The following is a 23525-nucleotide window of genomic DNA, read 5'->3' as shown; positions in this document are numbered from 1 at the left end:
CTCAACTCACATCAGCTAGAGTGTAGACATCAAGGTGATAGAAGGTAAGAAGTAGAAGGAGTGATTCCATGATTTCATTCAGTGGCATTTCCTAGCACAAGTTCAGGCTGCATGCCCCCCCACAAATGACAACCTCTATTGCAGCTGTTCCCAAAGCATGGTGTGGGAACCTCTGGGGTTTCCTAAGACCATTTCAGGTGGTCCACAGGGTCAAACAAAGACTTTCACCATAGTACAGGCTGAATCATGGTTCCTAAATATTATTATCTTTTATTGGCAAAAACAAAAACAAAAACCCTTTGCAGATGTGATCAATTTCTAGATCTTGGGGGGGACTATCCTGGGTTAGGATTCAATCACAAGGGTCCCTGTAGGAGCGAGACAGGGGGAGACATGATACAGAACAGACGACCATGATACAACACAAAAGCCCACTGGAAGGATGCACTTTGAACATGAAGGAAGGTGCCACAAGCCAAGGCGTACGGACAGCCACCAAAGCAGAAAGAGGCAAGGACATGGATTTTCCTCTGCACAAGACAAGCCCCGCCAACACCTCACTTTCAGCTTTGCGAGACTCATTTCAGATTTTCAACCTCCAAAACTGTAAGATAATAGATACATACTATGTTAAGCCACTACATTGTAGTAATTGGGTACAGTGGTAACAATGAACAAGGACATTATGTGCCTTTTTCACACATTCTCTCACATGTATTCCAGGAATCTTCCAGGGGCTACACCATGTGTGATAACCCAAAGAACTGAACGTGAAGCAGATAGGAGACGTCAGATGTCTTCTATTGAGAAAGAGTTCAGCAAAAAGGAAAAATGCGCCACTCTTCTCACGAAGCTTCTGGTTTTGGAAAATCTACTTATTTTTCATCAAAATACGTGACTGAGTTTGACATCAAATGAGTTTCTTACTGAAATTTTAAGTAGGTGATTGAATAAATATTTTAAACTTATCTCAGTTTTAAGTTCAAATCCAGGCTACACGGATAGCTTCAGCTTACATAAATAAAAGTTCTTAGGGGTCCTTCATAATTGTTAAGCATGTCATGGTACTAAAATGTTTGGGTACAGGTCGACTTGAAGCTGAAGGGCAGGGGAAGAGATGAGCCTGAGCTCCCTGGAGGTATGCAAGGGGGGTGGGGGGCAGAGAACCAGGAAAACAAAATAAATGACAGAAGGGGAGGTTGGGACCTTGAATCATCCCAGGAACGCTGATTCCCATCACCAGACAAAAGGCGAAGTTGTGCAACTGCCCCCTGTGTTTCACTTTCTATTTCCCCATTACTTAGTATTCTCCGTGCAGTTTCTGAGCTCCCAGTACGGAGCAGATACATAGGAAGTGGGAGGGGGGAGGGGGGAGAAGAAAACAGAAACTAGGCGGTGTGATAAGAAACGGGAAGAAAACCTAAGTGACGGAGGGAGTTTCCATTTACTGAAAAAACACAAACAAAACCCAGAACCAAAGGTGGGGGTGAATCGCAGCACTTACCCCCACTGGTATAACTGTAGGAGGATCTGGATGGCTTCATCGTACTTTCTGATGGCCAGGGAGAAGTTCCCGTTCTTCAGGACCTGGTTGCCAGACTCTTTCAGCAACTGGGCGTAAGTTGTGGGGTCCATCCTGCGAGGAGACGGAGGTAAGGCGCGTTGCCTGGCCCGGTGGGGCCGTCTCCCTTCACATCTGCATTGCTCTGAGTCGGCAGAGGCCGTCCTTGTGCTCTGGCCCCACCCACCTGCCGGGAGCACATCCTGACAACGCCCCTCACCACCAGGGGACTAGACAGGGCTTCTGATGAGACCATTTCTTCCTCAGTTCTTTTCTGACCTGGGAGGCAGCGGCCAGAGCCGTCCTGTGGACTCTGTGTTAATGATCAGCCAGGCCCTGGGGGAGAGGAGGCTGCCAAGCACCAGACAAGTCACGCCTGGCCAGCAGCGTGCTCCCCAGAAGTGGCAGCTATCCCCCAAGCGGGCACTATTGCTCCTTTCTCATTTACCCATACAGCCAGGAGGAGACTTCGTCCCCGTGGTTCAGATGAGGAAACTGAGGCTCGCGGAGGGTCAGTCACTCTGCCCAAGCATCTATCTGCTAATGGCATTCCCCGGTTCTGACCTCACGTCCAAGTGACACCTGCACCACATCACCCACCAGTACCATAACTTAGTGGGTGGTCCTTCCATTCTCTTGGGAAGGGGGAAAGAGAGGGGAAGGACAGTTCTAAAGACCTCCATATACGAGGGGCTAGGACACAAGGCTAGGACACAATCGCTGTCTCTCCTGTTCTTCCTTCCTAAAACACTATAAAATAAGCCTCAGAGTATTTGTCCCTCAGATTGCTTCTTGCAGGTCATGACTTTTTGTCTTACTCTTTCTGTAGCCCCACAGACTAGCATATAACAGGCATTTAAATATTTGTGGCGTAACAGGGGGGCCTGGGTGGCTCAGTGGATTAAGCCTCTGCCATTGGCTCAGGTCCATGGTCCTGGGATCAAGCCCCACATCAGGCTCTCTGCTCAGCAGGGAGCCTGCTTCTCCCTCTCTATCTGCCTGCCTCTCTGCCTACTTCTGCTACTTGTGATTTCTCTCTGTGTCAAATAAATAAATAAATAAATAAAATCTTTTAAAAAAAAATTTGTGGCGGTAACAGATGTGAAGGCAGGACCCAGAAGGTTGCCTGTTCCTGATTCTCTCTGGGATGGCCTGGGGAGTTGGAGACAAGTGCCCAGGGCCCTACCTGCCCCTGGAGCCCAGGAGTGTTTGCTGGACAAAGGTAGTAGAAAGGAGGGTATCTAGGGAAGCCTTGAGAAGCAGCGCCAAGCAGAGAAAATCTGGGACTCAGAAGAGATGCCCGTTGGGATCTCTTCCTCCCAGGGTAGGCAGTGGGGAAGGGGAGTCTGAAATATGAATGAGGACAATTCAGGGATTTGCATAGGCCATATACCTGAGAGTGAGGGATCAAACAATCTATAGGGAGGGTATTATTGACTTTAGGTAATGACTCTTTTTATTTTTATCACTTTAAATCTCGGTGAGGGGTTTTGGGACAGGGAAAGCAGATCCAACCTGATGTAAGAGGTGGCCTATTTTAAACCCGTACGAGCTTATCAAGGATGGGGTTTTGGAACGGCATTGCATCCCTCAGCCAGAACTGAATCTGAATGAGGCTCATGGTTCCTAAACAAGTCAGAGTACAAAATTCCACCTATACCTGCCATTAAATAATCTCTCAATTGCATGACTCAAATTTACACAAGATGACTAAGTGTTCAAGAGTTAAAAATATGTTTCTCTTCTGAGTGTTGTCAGCTGTCTGTCCAGTTTTTTACACTGGCCATGACCAAACAACTAGGAAAAAGAAATCACCAGTAAGAACTAACAAAGATTAGTATGCCTCTTTGGGGCTCCCTGCTCAGCGGGGAGCCTGCTTCTCCCTCTCCCTCTTCCACTCCCCCTTCTTGTGCTCTCTTACTCTTTCCCTCCCTCTCTCTCTCAAATAAATTTATAAATAAAATCTTTTAAAAAAATAATATGCCTCGGGGCGCCCGGGTGGCTCAGTTGGTTAAGCGGCTGCATTCGGCTCGGGTCATGATTCCAGGGTCCTGGAATCGAGCCCCACATTGGGCTCCCTGCTCAGCGGAGAGCCTGCTTCTCTCTCTCTCCCTCTCTCCCCCTCTCCCTTCCGCTCTGCTTACTTGTGCTCTCTCTCTAGCTCTCTGTCAAATAAACAAATAAAATATTAAAATAATAATAATAATAATAATATGCCTCTTTTAATTTTTTTATGATGTAAGCTCTATGCTCAAGGTAGAGCTGAAACTCATGAGCCCAAGGTCAAGATTCGCATACTCTACCATCTGAAGCAGCCTAACACCCCAATATGCCTCTTTTAGAAATACCTTTCCACTGCAAGAAAAGGCTGAATTTGTCCTAAATGTGTAAGGCCCTAAACACAAAATCCACACAGAAATACAAGTAATTTCTAAGTATGTGGAGAGTGGATAAGCAGGGTCTGCCTCGCTAGTGAGCAAAGAAATGAAGAATTACAACAGCAACATATCACTGGAAAATACTTCCAAAAACGACCCCTAATTTGGGGGTCTGTTATATGCTGCTTACAGGGGAAATATACCACATTGTGGATAGACTTAGACTCCTGGATGTTTGCCACAGTGAAAAAGTGGAAATAACCCTAAATATCCTATAACTCATAATGGATTTGAATCAGTTATAGAACAGCCATATGGTAGAACACCACAGAGCTATTTCAAAAATCATGTTGTAAAAGAATATTTAATGATTGTCTAAGTTAGTAAATGAAAAGTACATAATTAGGTGTATAATCCCAAATTGAAATTTTTTAAGGATTTTATTTATTTAGTTGAGAGAGCGTGAGAGAGAGAGAGCCCTAGCAGGGGCAGAGGGAGAAGGAAAAGCAGATTCCGCACTGAGCAGGGAGCCCGATGCAGGGCTTGATCCCAGGACCCCCAGATCATGACCTGAGCCAAAGGCAGACACTTAACCAACTGAACCACCCAAGCACCCCCCCAAATTGAATTTTAAACACATATAATATATTGAAAATATGCCAAAATGTTAACTAACAGCCACACCATTGGGATTAGGCAGGTTTTTAATTTTCTTTCTTATGCTTTTCTGAATTTTCAGCTGCTCGACAATGGACAACATTAATAATCAGAACATAAATGTTATTAAAGTGAGGGCTTAATTGAAGATCTCAGTTGAAGAACTCAAATGAAGAACTCTTTAAGGGCTTAATTGAAGAACTCAAACCCAAAACATTTCTACTGTATTTACAAATACAATAAAAACTATCCAAGTCAGAATTTGGGGCTTTTTCATACTCCTCTAGACACCAAGAGTGAGTTCTTAATGTTAGGTGAGCAGACATCAAAGGCATTCCTTCACTTGTTTCTGCTTTTTCTTGGTAAAATCACGTCACAGGAAATAGGGGGATTGCCAACCACCCAGAAGGCTTTTTGTTTCTTAATAGGAATTATTGGCAGTCACATTCTCATTATAGGGAAGAATGCTTTACATCTCTTCCTTAGAACACAGAGGACTCAGTTGTCGAAACTTTTCTTTCTTTAATAACTGGTCCGTCTATTTATAAGATGAAATTGTTGAATACAAGTGGTAATGACAATGTGCTTGACAGCCAATAGGTACTGAGCGCCTACTATGCACTTTATGTCAATCATCCCACTCTATCCTTACAAGAAAGCCCATGAAGTAGTCATGATTGTCCCCAGTAACCTAGAAGGCAGTGGAGCTAAAATTCAAACCCAGGTGGTGTGACTTTAAACTATACCCTGGGAGCACTTGGGTGGCTCCCTCTGTTATGCCTCTGCCTTCGGCTCAGGTCATGATCCCAGGGTCCTGGGATGGAGCCCCGTATTTGGCTCTCTGGCTCCCTGCTCAGTGGGAAGCCTGCTTCTCCCTCTCCCAATTCCCCCTGCTTGTGTTGCCTCTCTAGCATTCTCTGTCAAATAAATAAAATCTTTTAAAAAAACAAACAAACAAACTATACTCTGAAAGGCCAAGACAGAGGCTCACAGGTCAGCACCCAGTCAGTCCCCAAGGCACGTGATGATTTGGCTGGTACCCAGCACTCACTTCCAGTTTTGTTGGCGGTATGAAAACTAAGAGTAGACATGGTTTCACAACTGTATTGCTGGCTTTCAGTCACTTTTGCTGTGTCCCTATCAGAATTCAGGGTCTTGTTGGGGGGAGGCCTCATGCCCAAGGAAGTCAGAAACAAGAAAAACACAAATGTACTCATTAGATTTCGAAACAAGAGACACAAACTGAGCAGACTCAGATTGTTCAGTTTCAGATTGTTGTAGTTTTTATTGCTTGTGTATAAACACATGAAATTCTGTAACCGACTTACAGGAAAAGAGCGAAACCTGCAAACAGGGATGGGGTTGAGGCCACTAAAATGGACAAGGGTGGCTTCACCTTCATACATGATCTGAGTGGTACTCGAAATCTTCATAGAAAATTCACTTTCCTTGTTTTGAGGGTTTTTTTCTCCTTTTTTATTAAAATCCTTTCAAAAGACCCCAAAAGCTGTCAATGATCTAAGATGAACTCCGGAATCCTGAGGATAGAGATAGTTCCAAACTGAGACCAGGGAGAACAGTTCTGAGAACTGACTCCTTCTTACTCCCCACAGGGGAGAAGGCAGCCACAGATAGTATGGGATAAAAATCCAAAGTCAGGAGGCACCTGGTGGCTCAATTAAGCACCTGACTCTTGGTTTCAGCTCAGGTCTTGATCTCAGGGTTGTGAGTTCAAGCCCCATGTCAGGTTCTGTGCTGAGCTGAGAGCCTACTTAAAGAAAAAAGAAAAGAAGAGAAGAGAAAAGAAAAGGAAGGAGAAATCCAAAGTCAGAACTCATTCTGGGGACTCCAAATTGTTTTCTTTCCCTTTCTTTCTTTTTTCCTGAGGGAATAGGTATAAACGTGTTAGACGCTCAGAGGTTTTCTTAAGAAACTCACATTTTTTCAAAAGACCTGTGGAAAAGTATGAAGTGTTGGGCCCAAGCTTTTCCTACCTGGGTGTTTTAAATAGAACAAGAAAGATCAGACCATTGTGTTGTCTCCCCTCCCCCAATCTCAGCTGTCTCACCAGCCTGCCCTAACCCACCAAAGCCCAGCTCAGTGACCTGCCATAAACCCTGGGTTGTCCCAAACTAGCCAGTCCCCTTAATCCACCAACTTTAATTATTCCACCTCAATTTATAGCCTCATTTACCCCCAACTACATGTACACCAAAGTCAAGATGGTGATTTGAAAACCAGTTGACTAGTCCAGCTCCAAACTGCCCTTGTAAAATTTATATCCTAAAAGCCATATTCGCAACAAAAAAACTAAACACCATAAGTAACTATCTTCCTAATATGTAGGGTCTCGTGATTGCTTTTAAATCTATGCCCCTTTTGATGAAATTTTCACTTACTCACCCAACATATTTCTGCCTCTCAAGAGGATCTAGAACTTTCAAAATACTCCAACTTTAATAGTGACAGAGAATTTACCCCGTGCTAGGCACTGTCCTGGGCATCGGGGGTTTAATGGTGAAAGGACCACCACTATCCCACCCTCAAGAAGTGTATTGTCTGTGAGGGAGATGGACATTAAATAAATAGCACAAATATTATAGCTGATGGAATTTTCCTCTGGAGCAGAAAAAGTAGAGGGTATAAGAAAGCACATAAAAGGAGCATATAACTTTAGAACATGGGGGCAAACAGGTCTCTCTTGAAAGTGACATTTAAGCCAGGATCCAAAAAATGAGTAGTTGGCATGGTGAAGAGTAGGGCAAGGGGAACGGTATATGCAAAGTCCCTGAGCTTCACAGTTCAAGAAGTGCCACGGGGTAGGGGACAGAAGTAAGGCTCGGGAGGCGGCAATGGCTGCCAAGAGATGGACAACCTGGGACCATGAAGGCCATCCGAGGGCTCTAGAATTCATCTTAAATGCAACTGAGAAAGCGGCACTGTCCATTACAACTTTCTATGATGATGGGAATCTTCTTCTCTGTACTATCCAATACAGTAGCCATTAGCCACATGCGGCTATTACACCTTTGAAATGTGGCTGGTCCAACTGAAGAACTGAATTGTTTATTTAATTTTCACCAACTTTAATGAATACAGCCACAGGTGACCCATGGCTGCCATGCTGCACAGTATAGAGGTAGAGGGTTGTGAGCGGGGGATTAATAAAAACTGCCTTATGCTGGCTGCAGGCAAGATGGAGAGAAACGGGCCACTGTAAGACACAGTCAGGAGGCAGACACACTCCACGGGAGGAAATCACTGGGAACATCAACACCAAAGTTTTAGTCAAACCTGACCTTGCATTACAGAAATAGAAGCTCCAGTTTCAAACATAAATACATGTAATGTTGAATTATCTTCTACACACACACAGTTTAGCCCCTGAGGAGAGCCATTCCGAGGACACCGAATCAGATGGTACCTGCTCTATGAAGCACACAACTTGGGGAAATGCACAAAAGCTTAAAGATGGGTCATCTGTGACAATCAGGGTTGTATCACGTAGAAATATATTCTGTAGGGGGAAAAAAAGAAGTACCTAGAGAAAATTTTCTCTACCACTTTAAAATGTTTTTATTAGGACATCTGAGTGGCTCAGTCGGTTAAGCGTCTGCTTCAGCTCCAGTTAGAATCCCAGAGTCCTGGGATCGAGCCTCGAGTCAGGTTCCCTGCTCAGTGGAGAGACTGCTTCTCCATCTCCTTCTGCCACTCCCCCTGTTTGTGCTCTTTCGCTCCCTTTAATAAATAAATAATTTTTTTAAATAAATAAAATGTTTTTATAAAACTTACTAATTTTTAAAGGATGGTACTAATGTGAGAGCAGGAAGCCCAGCGGAACAAAACAGAATACCCAGAAATAAATATATACTATGAAAGAATTCCACGTGTGATAAAGATGACTTTTTAATGGATAGGAAAAGAATGAATTGGTTTGGTACAACGGGCTGTATATCTGGAATGTGGTAGGCCAAACAGGAAACATACACACCCCTCGCAAAAATGTCTGTGCCCCAAAGCCCAGAACCTGTGAACGCAAAAGTGGCTCTGTAGATGTAATTAAGATTACGGGCCTTTGGATAAGGATATCATTCTGGATTCCCTGGGAGAACACAGCCTGATCATATGAACACTGAAAAGCAGACAACCTTCTCTGGCTGGAGTCAAGAAGATGCTGGAAGAAGGCAAGAGAGACGCAGCAGAAAATGTGAAACTCGAGAACCTCCAGACTCATCACTAACTGCCTTGACGATGGAGAGGAGGCAATTTCAAGAGGAAGGCAGGTGGACCTGGAACCTGAGAGGCGCCCCTGGGTGACAGTCAATGAGGGCCCAGGGCCCTCAACGCTACTGCTGCAAGGAGCCGGGTGCTGCCAGCAAGGTGAATGAGCCTAGAAGGCATGTCTTCGTACATCCACCCAGTAAGAGCCCGGCCGGCCAACACCTTGACTTCAGCCTTGTGGAACTTGCCAGTTAATCCAGACTTCTGACCTCCCAACTGTGACCCAATTCATTTATGTGGCCACTAAGACTGTGGTCATTTGTTATGGCAGCAACAGAAAACCAATACAGATTGTGTAATAAATGGCACAGCAACATACAGAACCTTAAAAATAGTATGATGAGCAAAAGGAGCCAGACTCCAAAGAATGTCTACTGTGTGGTTCCGCTTGGATGAAGTTCTAGAACTGGCAAATCTCAGAAAGCAGAACAGTGGTTGCCTAGGGAGGAAAGGCTATTGACTGGAAAGGGGAATGATTGCACTTTTGGGGAGAATGAGAATGTTCTGTATTAAAGCTCACTGAACAGTACACTTAAAATCGGTGCCTTTCATTACTTGCAAATATCTCACTTTTTAAAAAAAACATTGAGAGAAGGAAACCATAAAGGCAGTGAGAGAAAATGTAGGTACAAATTTTAGATCATCTGCAACAGCTCTAGGAGGAAATTTGAGAATACTGAACCAAGTGACACATACATACAGCCTCTGACCCAGCAATTCCATTTCTGGAAACCAATCTTACAGACAGATTGCACACATCAGAAATGGAAAATGTACAAGATTATTCACTTGCCAAATTGTAATTATAAAAACTAGGACCAACATTAATGCCCATTAGCAGGAGATTGGTTTCATAAATTGTACATAGCCCCCACAACAAAGTCTTACAAAAGTGAGAAAGAAAAAAAAAAAGAACAAAGAATGAAGATACTTTCTACGTACTGATCTGGGATAATCTCCAAAATATATTTGAAAAAAAAACAAAAACAAATGCAGAATAGCATGTATATCACCTTACCTTTTGTACAAGTTTAAAAAAATAGAGGGAAGAGTTGAATAAGAATTTATATTCGCATTTTCCTACATATGCATAAAGAAGTTCCAGAAGGAAAAAAAGTTCTGGAAGGATCCACCAGAAAAAAAATTATTTATCTTTATTGGGGGATGGGGCAGAGGGCTGAGTAGGGAGACCTACTCTCTCCTTTCCATGGAAACCTTTTATATTTTTGGATTCTTGAATTCGATAAATTAAAAAAAGTTTTAATGCAATGAAAAACACTGTATGTACTCTTCACACTCAAGAAGGCCATTCTAATGATAGCAAAAGCAGAAACCATAGACAAGAATTCATTAAAAATTAAAAGCTCTCAGGCTGGGTGGCTCAGGGGGTTAAAGCCTCTGCTTTCTGCTCAGGTCATGATCCCAAGATCCTAGAATCGAGCCCCGCATCCGGCTCTCTGCTCCGCAGGGAGCCTGTTTCCCTCTCTCTCTCTCTCTCTCTCTCTGTGCTTCTCTGCCTACTTGTGATCTCTGTCTATCAAATAAATAAATAAAATCTTTAAAAACAAATTAAAAGCTCTTGTACATCAAAAAGCCCCCAAAACACCCTGAGTCAGTGAGAAGATGGGCAGAGAGTCACACATAGAGCCGATGGCCAGGTAAAGTGGGGTCGTCTGTCTAGGGGAAAAAATGCACATACTTCCCCACTAGCTAGTTAGCTAAATGGGTGTGTATTCTACAAACATGTTTCTTTCACGTACCTGAGGATATTAACTGCCTTTTCCTTTGTGAAAGCAGAACTGAGATACAGATCCAAAAGTCTGATAAGTGGAGACCTTTATACAAAGAAAGGTATGGCTGACTGCAGACCACTATACAGTTGTTAAAACCATGAAGCTGATCCAAGTAAGAGGAAGCCATGTCAAGATGTGCAACAAATGTGGATAAAGCAACCTGGAGACCAATTTGTAGAGGTACTTGGGGAGCTTAAAGGGTGTGTATGTGTGTGGGTGGGTGGGTGTGGGAGTGTGGGAGTGTGTGTATTTGTGTACACTCTTGACCTACTGAAAGCATTTCTGGAAGGCCTTAAGAAGCAAACGTGAGCGGTGATCTCTGGGGAGCAGGTCTGGGAATGGGGAGAACATTCCCCAACAATGACAGAATGAACTTCTGTTGAGGTAAGTCACCCAGGATGTGGTCATTTGTTCTTGTAGCCCTAGGAAATGAAGGTGACACCTCTCTGAATATGCTCAGGGAACCATATGCATAGAAAGGACTTAATAAATTGAGGCCTTTATTATCAGAAAGACCTCACTTTGTTAAGAACTAAAATTTCTGGAGCAAGGAAGCCAAGGCTCAAAGGTTCAGGGGCCTGACCACGGTCCCACTGTAGTGAGCACCAGAGCTGAAACCCAAGCTGACTTCCCAGCCTCCACCTTGGCCCCACAGTCCACAGCACTGTTCATGGGCAGGAAAGCAGAAACCAAAAGCCAGGTCTTGCCCCTGGTCTGCAAAGGTTCTGGTTAATGGTACTGGCCGTGTTGACCTCTGTAGGTTATTTGAGTGTAATCCCTGCAACATTTACAGAACCTTTGCTTTGTTTACCCAGCAAAGAGAAAATATTTGGTAAAAAACACAGGCCTAGTATTGGCCTGTTTTGACAGGGGTTCCCTGAAATTAACAGTCAGTTAAACCGCTACAGCTGAGAAAATCTGAGCTTCCAGGCCTTCCTTGGATGAGAAGTGGGAAAGGGTCAGCACTGTAGCATCTGAAAATAACCCCAAGCTTCCCCTACTGTGATGGTTCCTTTGAAAAGGAGGGCCCGCCTCCTGCTTACAGGCCCTCATAAACCCTTATCAGCAGGGCAGTCATCAGGGTGAGCACGCTCTGGGACGGCTGCTCAGCTCTCCACAGAGGCCTGAGGGGAGGTGTGAGGTGCACAGAGGTAGGCCCCAGGGCCCCCCCACATGCTCTCTGTGCCACACCTGCGGGCCAGAGTTTCCTGACCGAATACTTCCCTGGGATTTTTGATTCAGAACTTTGGGAAGAGCCTCCTCTGGTAGTGGCAGCTCACGTGAGAGGCTCCAGAGGGGTACAGCCTTACCCCCCACCCTCAGAAGAAGCCACTCTGGACTGAGAGCATATAATACCTATACCCAGAGAGAGCAGAAGAGGGACTCCCTCCACATTCCCCTGCCTCTGAGGCCCAGCTACTTCTCTATCCCTTCCCTAGTTACTAAAGACATCAGCAACCTTCTAGAACTTTCCTCCTTTTACCTAAACAATTTGAGTTTTTATTTGCATCACTGGAAAGGAGGAAATGAGAGTGGCTTGCCCATTTCATCCTTCTCTGCAGGTTCACATTAGACAAAGGTCTATATCAGGGGTGTCCTGTGCCCACCCCACCCCAGACATCTCCACTCAGAGTATTCCTTCCTGCAGGGCCTGACAAGTCCTCAGAATCCTCCCCCCAGCATTCACTCTAGGTGGCTCACATCCATGCCCTAAATGAATCCTATGTGCCATTCCCAGTTGCACACCGAAGATCTGGGCCAAAAATCAACTTGTCCATCCAAACAAAAACCCCGGAAGTGCAGTAACTAGGAAACAACAGGCTGAAGACCAGGCAACTGGTCCCCACCTCTCCTTCAGCTTCATCATCCCTAAGAAGCACCCAGGCAACAGAACAGCCGTCTCCAAGTCTGATTTGCACACACCCTCTAGAGACAGCTTCCCCATTGGTCTGGGTTACTACAGTGTTCACCTTGTGATCTTCCCCCAGCCTCCCCCAGCTCCAGTTCAGCCTCCTCACCAGCACTGGAACTCCCCCAAATCCATCCAGGAACTCCCATCCCACCTCCTCTCGGGCATCTTTCCCATGAAAGTTCCCAAAGGTTTCAGACCCTGTGTGCAGCTTTTATACGGTTTAACACTGTGAGTTATGATCTACTGCTCTCGACATACATCTCCCACACAGCCTTTATGCTTCACACCCAGTGCTAGGTTTTTCTGCTTTCCCCTGCAGACCAGACTCTTCAGGCAGAAACTAAGTCTTACCGAGTCTTATTATGCCTGCAATCAAGGGCTCAACATTGTTAAATGAATAAATGACTTTCTGGGTGTTTCTTTACTCATCAGATTAAGCTGGAGGAATGGGAAAGGAAGAAAGGTTCTGGAGTTTAATTTGAACTAGACAATTTCACTCCTGGTTTCAGATTTCTGACCATTTCCTAGAAAGCCAAGAATGTCAGCTGTTCCCTTGGAGAAGGACACACATTAAATAAAAAGCCAACCACCTAAAGGACAAACAAGAGACAACCAGATAAGTCCAACCAAAATCTGCAAAGTTGTTGGCTTCTTGGGGAAAACAAATTTATAAGCATCTGCTGCAAATTCAACAGACAAAACACAGGGTCGTATATTCCCATGTGAAATTATATTCCTGGAAATTCAGAAATACTGAAAGCAAAGAAATCCTATAGATTGGTGGCTCCTAGGCTTTTACACTGACAAACAAAACATTTATGCACACAGAAAAGAAACTGAAGGGTACCAAGGGGCCTGGGTGGCTCAGTCAGTTAAGTCTCCAACTCTTGATTTTGGCTCAGGTCATGATCTTGGGGTCCCGAGATAGGGACCAGCACCAGGCTCTGTGCTCAGTTTGAGATTCAATCTCTCTTTTCCTCTGCCCTTTCTCCCAGCTCACACATACACACAATCTCTCTCTCTATATATATATATATAAAAAAAAAAAAAAAGAAAGAAAGAAAGAGAGAGAGAAGGAAAGTGAAGAGAACTTAAATAGACTTGCCAACTCTTTATTTTACCAAATAAAAACATTGCTTGCAAGAGAGAGAACACAAGCCAGGGGAGTGGGAGAGGGAGAAGCAGCTTCCTGCTGAACAGAAGGGAGCCCTATGTGGGACTCCATCCCAGGACCCTGGGATCAGAACTTGAGCCCAAGGCAGAAGCTTAACAACTGAGCCACCCAGGGACCGCAAGAACATTTTTTTTTTAAGCGTACCATCAAGAGACTCCTGGCCGGCTCAGTCACTAGAGCATGTGACTCTTGATCTCAGAGTCATGATTTCAAGTCCCAGATTGGGCAGAGTTTATTTTAAATTTTCTTAAAATTTTTGTTATTTATTCATTTGAGAGAAATACAGAGGCCGAGACAGAGAGAGCACAAGCAGGAGAAGAGGCAGAGGGAGAGGAAGAAGCAGACTTCCCGCTGAGCTGGGAGCCTGACATGGGGCCAGATCCCAGGACCTGGAGATCAGGACCTGGCGATCATGACCTGAGCCAAAGGCTGATGCCCAACTACCTGAGCCACCCAGGTGCCCCAATTTAAAAAAACTTTTAAAAGGTTTACCATCTACTGCCCCCATAATTTCACAAAAGAAGGGATTTTTTAATTGCCCCCCCCAAAAAAGGAGAAAGAATGTAAACTCAAACTAAAGAATGCCATTCTTGCAAAAGGATGAGCCAAGAGCCTTCCAGTACATTGTAGCTTTGGATGGTGTGCAGATAGAATGAGCTTGGAGAGCAGACATTCCAAATTCCTAAAATCACGTCAGGTTCCTAGAAGGTACTCAAGAAATATTGCTAAGGGCAAAGATGGATCAATTACAACTCCTAGTTCTGAAGTGGGGTCCCAATCACTTGACCTCCCTCCCAGCTGGGAGCCCGTGATGGGCCCGTGATGGACATGACTTCTCCTCAGTGTGTGCACAGACTAGCACCCTTCCATTTTGCTATTTGCATGAGAGTAATCTGAGGCAACCGTGTAATAACAGCTGAAACTTACTGAGAACTTATGATGTGCTAGGCCCTGTGCTAAGCCCTTCTTGGGCATTTTCTCATGGGACATCCCTAACAATGCTAGTGAGGGAGGTATGATTTTTACCCCAATAGTATAGGTCAGGAAACCGCTTTCATCAAGGAGAAGGGACTTCTCCAAGCAAGGTACAAATACAAGTCTGATACCAAAATCTGTGTTCACAACTCTTCAGAGAAGATGGATGTAGAAAGGGTGAGAGTGATTGGAGGAAAGGAAAACAGAAAGGATGGCCTTCAAAATTAAAATCAAGTCCAGGGACACCTGGCTGGCTCAGTCAGTACAGCAGGTGACTCCTGATCTCAGTTGCAAGTTCAAGCCCCACATTGTGTATACAGATTACTTAAAAATAAAATCTAAAAAAATAAATAGATAAAGTCTCTACAAAAGCAAATCTGAAGGAAACTGAAAAGTGAGCATTCCACATTCTGCCTCAAGACAGGTGAGGAAGGTAAGCATCAGCCAGCACAGGTCACTCATAAATCCTGACTCAGGGTCCTAAATCCAGGCTCCCCAACAACTGCCACATTTCCCCTCAGTTAGCTTTCTCACTCTCTCTTCGAGCCCCTGGGAGCTAGAGATGGTTGTGAAGTCAAGGGCAGCCCCCAATGAGGACACAGGGCCCTCCTATGACAGCCCTTGGAAAATGGTGCTTTCTCATTCAAAGGAGAACTTGGAGTTTGGTTACAAGAAGCCCTGTCATCTTCTCCTTCAGATCCACCCCCAAGCCTCTCTTTAATCATTTAAATACTAGTTTATGGCCCCCATTCTACCTCCCACCCTCAAAACCACAGTTGTCTGCTTCCCCCTCAGTCTGGAAGACAAGACAAAGCCAGCAGACATTAGAACACCATCCACTGCAGCCTGGGGAAGGGCCCAGAGGTGCCCGGGAGCTCCCCATAAACAAAACAGTCTCCCCTAGGCAGGGACCCTGAAAGGCACACCTGGTGAAGGGAGGTCCCTTAGCAGTGCTAGGAGGACCTGAGTTCTAGTCTCACCTCTAACACCCTTTGACAGATTCCTAAAACACGGGGAACTTGAACTTGGCCTTGAAAAAAGTATGAACTTTGGCCAACTTGAACAATTATTCATCCACAGTCTCAGCCTTCTAAATAAAACAGAGTTATACACACACACACACACACACACACACACACACACACACACTTCATCTTAGCTTTCCAGTATTCTCCAACCCAATATGCCTACCATGTTGTACCCACATAACCCTAAATTCTTCTGGCTCCCTCCCTCTCATATGCATCTGCAGTGCTGAAGCTAATGCCAGAAAGAGAATATAAAGATATGAGTGTGTCCTCCTCGTATGAGAAATGCCAAAAATGTGAGATCGAGTCAAACTTTACCTATTTGAGGCCCAGTACCACATAAGCGTAGGAAAACAGGGACAGCACCACCTCTATGACTGGACTCTCTGTTTCCTCCATTGGTCAACACTCATGAGCTGCCTAATGCATGCTGTAACGCCGCAGAATGCCTGGGATGCATGGATGAGTGCAACGGACCAAAACACGGCTGCCCAGAGGCGCCTGGGTGGCTCAGTTGGTTGAGCGACTGCCTTTGGCTCAGGTCATGATCCCGGACTTCCAGGATCGAGTCCCGCATCGGGCTCCCGGCTCTTTGGGGAGTCTGCTTCCCCCTCTGACCTTCTCCTCTCTCATGCTCTCTCTCACTCATTCTCTCATGAATAAATAAATTTAAAAAAAAAAGCTTTAAAAAAAAAAAAAAAAAAAACACGGCTGCCCAGAAGCTTACATTCCAGTGCAGAGATGTCTGTAAAATGGGGATTGCTCATAGTCCTTCCACAACAATCACCAAAGAGAATATCTAAAACATACCCTATGTAAATCCTGGTTCCAATTCAATTGTTATTATTATTTATTATTATTATTACTATTATTATATCAATCTTTAGAGTCTAAGCCCTTTTGCTTACTGTTCTTCATGATAAGAAGCTGTTTCTTTTACCTGGACTGTCTCTCTCTCCCTCCTGGCACCCCTCGGTCTGCCCATTGGAAGTTCTCTTCGTCTGCCCAGACATGGTTCAACACTAACCTGCCCTATTTCCTCCTGGGAAGGATTCAGGAGCTGGCAACTGTCATAGAGTGTCTGTCTACATCTCTACGGATGCCTCCTCATGGGTCTGCCTGGCATGAACTCTGTTCTAGTGTCACAAAAAGCACCTCCAGCTTATATCTTTACATCCTCCAGAGGCCAAGGGAGGGCCCTCGTTCTATGAGGAGAACTGACTTGGACAGTGAAGAGCAAAAAGAGGAGAGAATAGGTAAGACCCTGAGGGGAGAAGAAAGGGCCTATCAGAGAGAAAGTCTGAGGGCCAGACTATAAGGACTCTTGGTCCCTGGCCAATAAGTTTAGACTTGAGTGAGCCCTCAAAATTACCAATTTTTGAGCCTCCAGGGAGAGTGGACCCCAAAGGACAGAGGATGAGCTGGCCCAAAGGTGAGGAGCCCTGGAGGCCACAGCTTAATATAAAGCTCATTCCCGTTCAAGGCTGTGAGCCAAGTGTTCCTGTCACAGGGAGTGAAACTGCCCAGTATGACACTAATTCTCTGTATTTTCTGTGTTCATGCTGGCCTGGCTTCCCCCAAAATATCATCGGCATTTTCCAGGGTTAGCAATCTTGTTCCTTTTCTGAATGCTATCCATTGATAAGAGGACAGAGTGCTTCAAAATAAAAACATCTCACATCTCAGTCTAAGTGGTGTTAGAACTTTAACACAGACAAAGCCAAATTTAGACGTGGCCTGCTTCTGAAAGACAGAGAGTCCCATCAGCTTGCCAGGCTCACAAAAGCTCAGGTAAACACGTCATGGTGGGTGAAGGTAGGCACTAATAGTGACCAGACAAAAGATGGAGTAAGTTCAGATAAACTGGGTCCAAGGTACCACAGGTAAGGCTCATTCAGCTTTCCAGATATTCAACAAGAACAAGGAAACAAGGCACTGCTTACATATGAATGTTGAGACCAAGAAAAATCTCTGGTCAGGCAGAATGGACAACCACACTGACCAAAAGAACACTGCTCTTGGTTTGGGCACCTGTGACATTTTGGGGTCCCAAGATGTCTGTTTACTTGGTTCAATCCTTTTAAGTTTAAACCTGAACGTTCCCCCCACCACTGCCACTGTCCCCATCATCAATCTCTGCTTTAACTTGAAGTGTCATCTTGGCTAAGGAAACTGTCCGTTTCCCCAATTTCCTCTTTCTTGTAAAGATTTGTTATAACAAGGATTTGATGGCCATAAAAACTTAAGGCTGCCCCCCAAGGAAATGTGTTACCAAAGCCATCAGCCCAGCTGTCACTGACTGGAAAACCAGAGGCAAGCCAGTGTCAGCTCCACTTCTCCAACTGGAAAGGCAAATGAGAGCTTAGTCCTCAAGGTCAAATGAAACAATGCCATACTCTCGACAATGGCCGGAGGCCCACACCCCAACCTCCACTCCAGTTCTTAAAAACATCCAGAGGGTCACTTTACCTTCCTCAAAAACAGGGCTTTCAGGCTCCACTTTAGCTACTAAAAAAATCTGCAGTACTGTATGATCTCTCTTATATGTGGAATCTTAAAAAAAAAAAAAAAAAACCTCACAGATACAGAGATAGATCCGTGATTGCCAGAGGTGGATAAGGAGATGGAAGAAATGGTTTCTATTTATCAAATAGAAAATTCAAAAAAGAACATAACTGATCTGACTTTGCATACATCACTCTGGAGAAAAGACTTTCATTTATTTTTGTTTTCCATCATCCAATTAACTCTTAACATGCATATGTACAAAATGCTGTTACCCATTCTATGAACAGAAAAGGATTCACAGGTGTCTAAGACATGGTCTCCACCTTCAATACAATTTTAAATCTTATTTGGCAATTCATGAGGCTATACAGGTAGCATATGATAAATGCCAAAATATAAGGAAAGCCCTTAAAATAGTGACTAGGATATGGCAGATGTTCACCAAATGTTTTGACAAAAAAAGTATATGTGTAAAATGATTTTTAGAGCATTTGTCTTTGGTAGCTAGAGAGGATAAAAGGAAGGTGGTACTATAGTCCAGAAAACTCCTCTGTGACATTTTCCTAGTGACAGCTAAGTCTATGAGATGAAAGATGGGGCCATACCTTAAGTGAACCTAAAGTTTAAAAATAAATAAATAAATAAAGTCAGCAGCTATAGACCTGAAGAGAGGGGGAGGGGCAGTGATCCCAAGAAATGGGAAATAAAGGAGGGGGAAACTTGGGGCCCCTGGGTGGCTCAGTCAGTTAAGCTTCAGACTCTTGACCTCAGAGTCGTGAGATCGAGCCCTGTGATAGGCTCAAACTTGGCAGGGAATCAACTTGAGATTCTCTCTCCCTTGGCCCCTTCCCACTGTGCTCTCTCTCCCAAATAAATAAACAAATCTTTTACAAATAAGTAAAAAAATAAATGAGGGGGGAACCTTATAATTGTCACAATTTACTGCCAGTAAATCATTTCTTGAGCCTAACATATGCAGGGGGAATCTAAGCAAAAAGAAGTGGGGGGCCATCATTCCAAGAAACAAAACTAAAATAATAAGGCAGTATGTGTCATAGAAATGGGTCTTTGGGGATGCCTAGGTGGCTCAGTCAGTTAAGCGTTCTGCCTTGGGCTCAGGTCATGATCTCAGGGTCTGGGATCAAGTCCCACATAGGGCTCTTTGCTCAGCAAGGAGCCTTTTTCTCCCTCTGCCTGGCTCTGCCCCTGCTTGTGCTCTCTCTCTCTCTGTGTCTCTCTTTCTGACAAATAAATAAATAAAATCTTTAAAAAAAAAAAAAAGAAAGAAAGAAAGAAAGAAAGAGAAGAAAAAGAAATGGGTCTTTGGCAGCAACCCAGGAAAACAGAACTCATCAGCAAAAAGAAGTTTGAGAATTTAGCAAAGGCAAAGTCTTTGTTTGGTCCCTGAGAGCCATGGGCTGGGAAAGCAAGACAGCGGGTGTCTAATCCCAGAGCTACCTTATTTAGCTGTAATTACTTATGGGTGATGGGCTTCAGTTTCTCCATCTATAATTATGTTCACGGCCCTGCTCCTAACACTGTGGTTGTGGAACTCTGAGCAGAGACTGTAAGAAACCTCTTTTGAATTCATGAATCCAGAGTTTGTGGCAGCTGGCATTGCTCTCCTTCCTTTTTCCTCCAGCACCCTAAAAAAGGCCTAAGGCCAAGGAGCCATTATGTCCCTATCACTCCAAAACTTCTACAAGGCCCCATTGGCATCCATACCAGGTGGCCAGCTCTGTGTGGACAGACAGATGGACCTAGATTAACTAGAAGCATCCCTTGGTCTGCCTTTGTAGATGCTACTGTGGGGAATCACACAGTCGTTTCCATGGTACTCTCATTACCCAACCATGAATTTCCTTTACCTGGTAGGAATCTCAGCCTCCTTCATCTCTTTTACACCAACTCCCCCCTTCCAAAGTTGCATCCTCAGTGAAATGCTGATGCTTTCCTCAGCTTCTCTTGGGGTGTCCCAAAGAAAGCTTGCAGTTGCCACCTAAAACTGATTAGTCGATCACAACATCCAGTTTATGGATTATGACTACTTTTTTTAAACAACAGAAAATAGAGTAGAATAGAAAATATCATTGTGCTTCATTCTGTAGAGAGAATAAATACTGTAAAGCCCTTGTTGCAATTGTATACTTATGAGAGTAGGTTTGGGTCTCTCTTGTGGGTCTGGTTTAAAAAAGAAGAAGAAGAAGAAGAAAAAGAAGAAGAAGAAGAAAGAAAATATAAATCAAGGAAACCCACATCCTGAGGCAGTGGAATTCTATTCTGGGGGTGAATACCACACACCCCTATCCTACCTCCAGCCCTTGCCGAGGACCAAGAACAGCAAAGGTTACTTAGAACTCAAAAGCCAATCCTATAAGTCTACAAAACAGACCAGCGTGGAAAACAGTTAAAACAAACTTCTGACTCTCCTACAAGGTAGGACTTTCATTACGGCACAAAACAGGATGCTCAACCAAAGACCAAGCCATCCCGGGAAAAGCTTTGCCTCATAAAGGTGCTTGGCACGGGGGAGGCTCAGCACCAGGCAGCGGAAGGGGGGAGGGGGGCGGAGGGAGGAGGAGGGGAGAAACCTGGTCACTGGGAATCCTTCGTTCCCAGCTCTTTCTCCCCGCCTAAGGACTGCGTAAGCCAACAGCAACTGGGCCGAGGACTGGAGACCTCTGGAGCCCCCTTCTCTCCCATCTTATCAAAATTTTTCTCTTTATTTTTCACACTGCATATCTCCCTAGAAATTGTTCCTGGGAAGCACGAAAGCTCGCAGGCTCCCAGAAACGCCCCCAGCTGGGAGCGGAGCTGGCCCGCGCTGTTCAGCCGGGCTGGGGACTCCCAGGGGGCGCGCGGAGAGGTGGGCGGAGTGCGCCGCATGCCTACTCGCTCGGAGGCCACGACTGCAAACGCTTGCAAGCAGAACCCTCCACTTCTCTGCTGCGGGGCCCCGTTGCTACCCCGCCCCTACACTCCTTTAGCAGAGTGTCGAGGACTGGACAGCCCCTTTCTGGCAAGCCCAGCTCGCGGCCACGCGGGCTGGGGACGAGGCCTGCCCAGGGCTGAAATCGCGAACCTCCTCCTGCCCGGCAGCGGCCAGCGCTGTCCAAGTTCCCGCAAATCCCGCCCCGAGCCCGGACCTGTCAGCCCGAGTGCGTGCCCCGGGGGCGCGTCCTCTGGCCCGCTCATCGCCACCTGCTAGCGGCCCTGGGGTCCCGCGCGGGAGGTGGGAGGTGGGCCCGGGAGCCGCAGCTTCGGTGCAGGGGTGGGGACCGGGCAGGCCGCGCGCCGCCGCAGTCCTGTCGCAGCGCGTGCCCTCGTCCCCCGGGGCCAGGAAGCCGCCCCCCGCGCGCGCCCCCGCGCTACAGGCCCAGATCGGACCTTGGATGACCGCGGGGCCCACGAGGCCCACGGGGACGATCGCTTGGCCTCCGCCTCGGGGGTCGTCAGCCCCCTCGCGCCGCCTCTTCCCGCCGGGAAGAGGCGCGGGGCCCGGCAGGCCGGAGGCGCCCCCCGCGTTTCCCGCGCCGCTACGCACCTAGCTGCCCGCGGGTCCCACATGGCCGAGGCCGCCGCCGCCGCCTCAGGGGCTGCTTCCCCCGGGCAGGGCGCGGCGGGAGGCGCGGAAGCCCGAAAGCTGCGGCCCTGGGCGCTGGAGGCGGGAGATGCGGCCGAGCGGGGCCCCTGCTGGCGGTGGTGCGGCTCCCCGGCAGTGCCGAGCGGGCGGGGGCGCGGGGACCCCGGAGCCCCGGCTGTGTGCAGCCGCAGCCCTATTCCAAGTTTCCACGTAGTTGCGAGAGCCCGAAAACTGTCACGTGCACGTCGCCGCTGGGTGGGAGGGTGTGTTTGTCACCGTGTTCAAAAGAGGCGTTTCGATGTCTCCCATCATGCGTGAGAGTGCTCCAATGGGGTGGCTCCGGCCGCCTTTGAAAAACGAGTGCTTCGTCGAGCCGACTGTCACGACGGACCGAGGGCACACACACGACCCTGCGACACTTTTGGGTCCCTGAGATTTCATAGGCTGGGCCCACCGCGATGGTGGGGAGAACTGAGGTCAGCTGAGGGCCCCGGGCTCACCTCTTCTCTTCCCTCCTGTCCCTCCAACAAAGAAACTAGATCACCTGCGGTGGTCAACCAGTACTGTGCCCCACTCCGTGGTCTCCTCGGGCTGTCACTTCCTGGCTGTCTAGCACTTACTGTGTGCTCCGGCCTCCGTTCTGGGGACACTGGGCATTCAGGTGGAAGAGGCCAGCGAGGCCCCGACGTCTTGACACTCACAGTTGCGTTCAAGGTGCTCGCAGAGGAGTGAGCCTCTCCCCACGGGTGGAATTCCAGGGTAGCTCCTGGAAGGGCAGTGATGACTGAAAAAGTTGGGAACGGTTAGGAGGACCTCAGGCTGCCATTTCACCTCTGCAGGCTGTGCATCCTCTCATCTACCACTTGGGTTTGGCCCCCAGCTTGTCTGGTACCAGGATCACTTTCCCATACACTGGGGATTTGACCCAATTGGAGAGCAAAGCCCACAGGTCCTCTCATGGGACAAGGCTTTGGCCTAAACTGCCGCCTGGCAACTCTCTCACCCATTGAGAGCCACCACATGGGGCAGTTCCGTGCTGGGGAGGAGAACACCACAGAGCTTTCCGAGAGGGACAGTACAGCTTCCGATGAGGCAGGGAGGAATTGGCGACACATGGACACACAGAATGCCTACAACCCATGTCCTTCTCTGCGCTGCTTACCCTGAGTCAAAAACTAGCCTGTCAGTCTAGCTAGTGGTCTTTCTGCTTCTAGAGTCTCAGTTTTTCCCATTTCTTTTGTCCATTAATCGTCCCCAAATGTCATATTGCATCATTTCCAGCTCAAAATCCTTCAGTGGCACCCCCATTGCCTACTACGGATCAGGCTGGGGAACTGGGCATTTGAGACTCTTCACAATTTTGCCCTACTCTCCCCCTCTTAGCTTCCTTACACACAGACTACTTCAGTGGTTCCCAAACCTGGCTGCACATAGGAATCATATAGGCATCACACAGGGTCTTTTAAAAAGCCTGATGTCTGATTCCTACTCCAAGATAGTCTGATATAATTGATATGGGGTGTGACATGGGCGCTCAGATCTTTGAAAGCTCCTCAGATGATGATAAGATAAAGTAAAGTTCGGGAAATACTTCTAGTTTCCAAATACTTGAAGCCACTTCCCATTTCCCAGACATCATTGGTCCATTCACTTTGAAACTTGACCCACCCTTTCT

At 46.4% G+C, this 23525-nt stretch overlaps 1 protein-coding gene and 1 long non-coding RNA gene across 3 annotated transcripts in view; one reads left to right on the top strand and one right to left on the bottom strand.

Moving 5' to 3' along the window:
- The window catches only part of TRANK1 (tetratricopeptide repeat and ankyrin repeat containing 1), a 98042-nt gene extending 75922 nt beyond the window's left edge, over nucleotides 1-22120 (bottom strand). The window contains exons 1-2 of one of the 2 annotated variants that reach the window (XM_059162148.1): nucleotides 21812-22120; nucleotides 1505-1636 (exon numbers count right to left, since the gene is read on the bottom strand). In XM_059162148.1, coding sequence (XP_059018131.1) covers nucleotides 1505-1636; nucleotides 21812-21834 — 155 coding nt within the window. In that variant the 5' untranslated portion in view covers nucleotides 21835-22120. Of the gene's footprint in view, nucleotides 1-1504; nucleotides 1637-20135; nucleotides 20177-21811 lie in introns of those variants that run through there. The other variant, XM_059162147.1, reaches the window with a different exon arrangement.
- Nucleotides 1512-4857, top strand: LOC131824384 (uncharacterized). The gene is made up of 2 exons (XR_009350848.1): nucleotides 1512-1652; nucleotides 4679-4857. It is a non-coding gene; the product is annotated as an uncharacterized LOC131824384 (long non-coding RNA).
- Nucleotides 22121-23525: the final 1405 nt, after the last annotated feature.

Source organism: Mustela lutreola, chromosome 2, assembly GCF_030435805.1.
Source record: "Mustela lutreola isolate mMusLut2 chromosome 2, mMusLut2.pri, whole genome shotgun sequence".
NCBI classification, from domain to species: Eukaryota; Metazoa; Chordata; class Mammalia; order Carnivora; family Mustelidae; genus Mustela; species Mustela lutreola.
The sequence above is the reverse complement of the archived record's forward strand: the minus strand, read 5'-3'. Positions and strand labels throughout refer to the sequence as shown.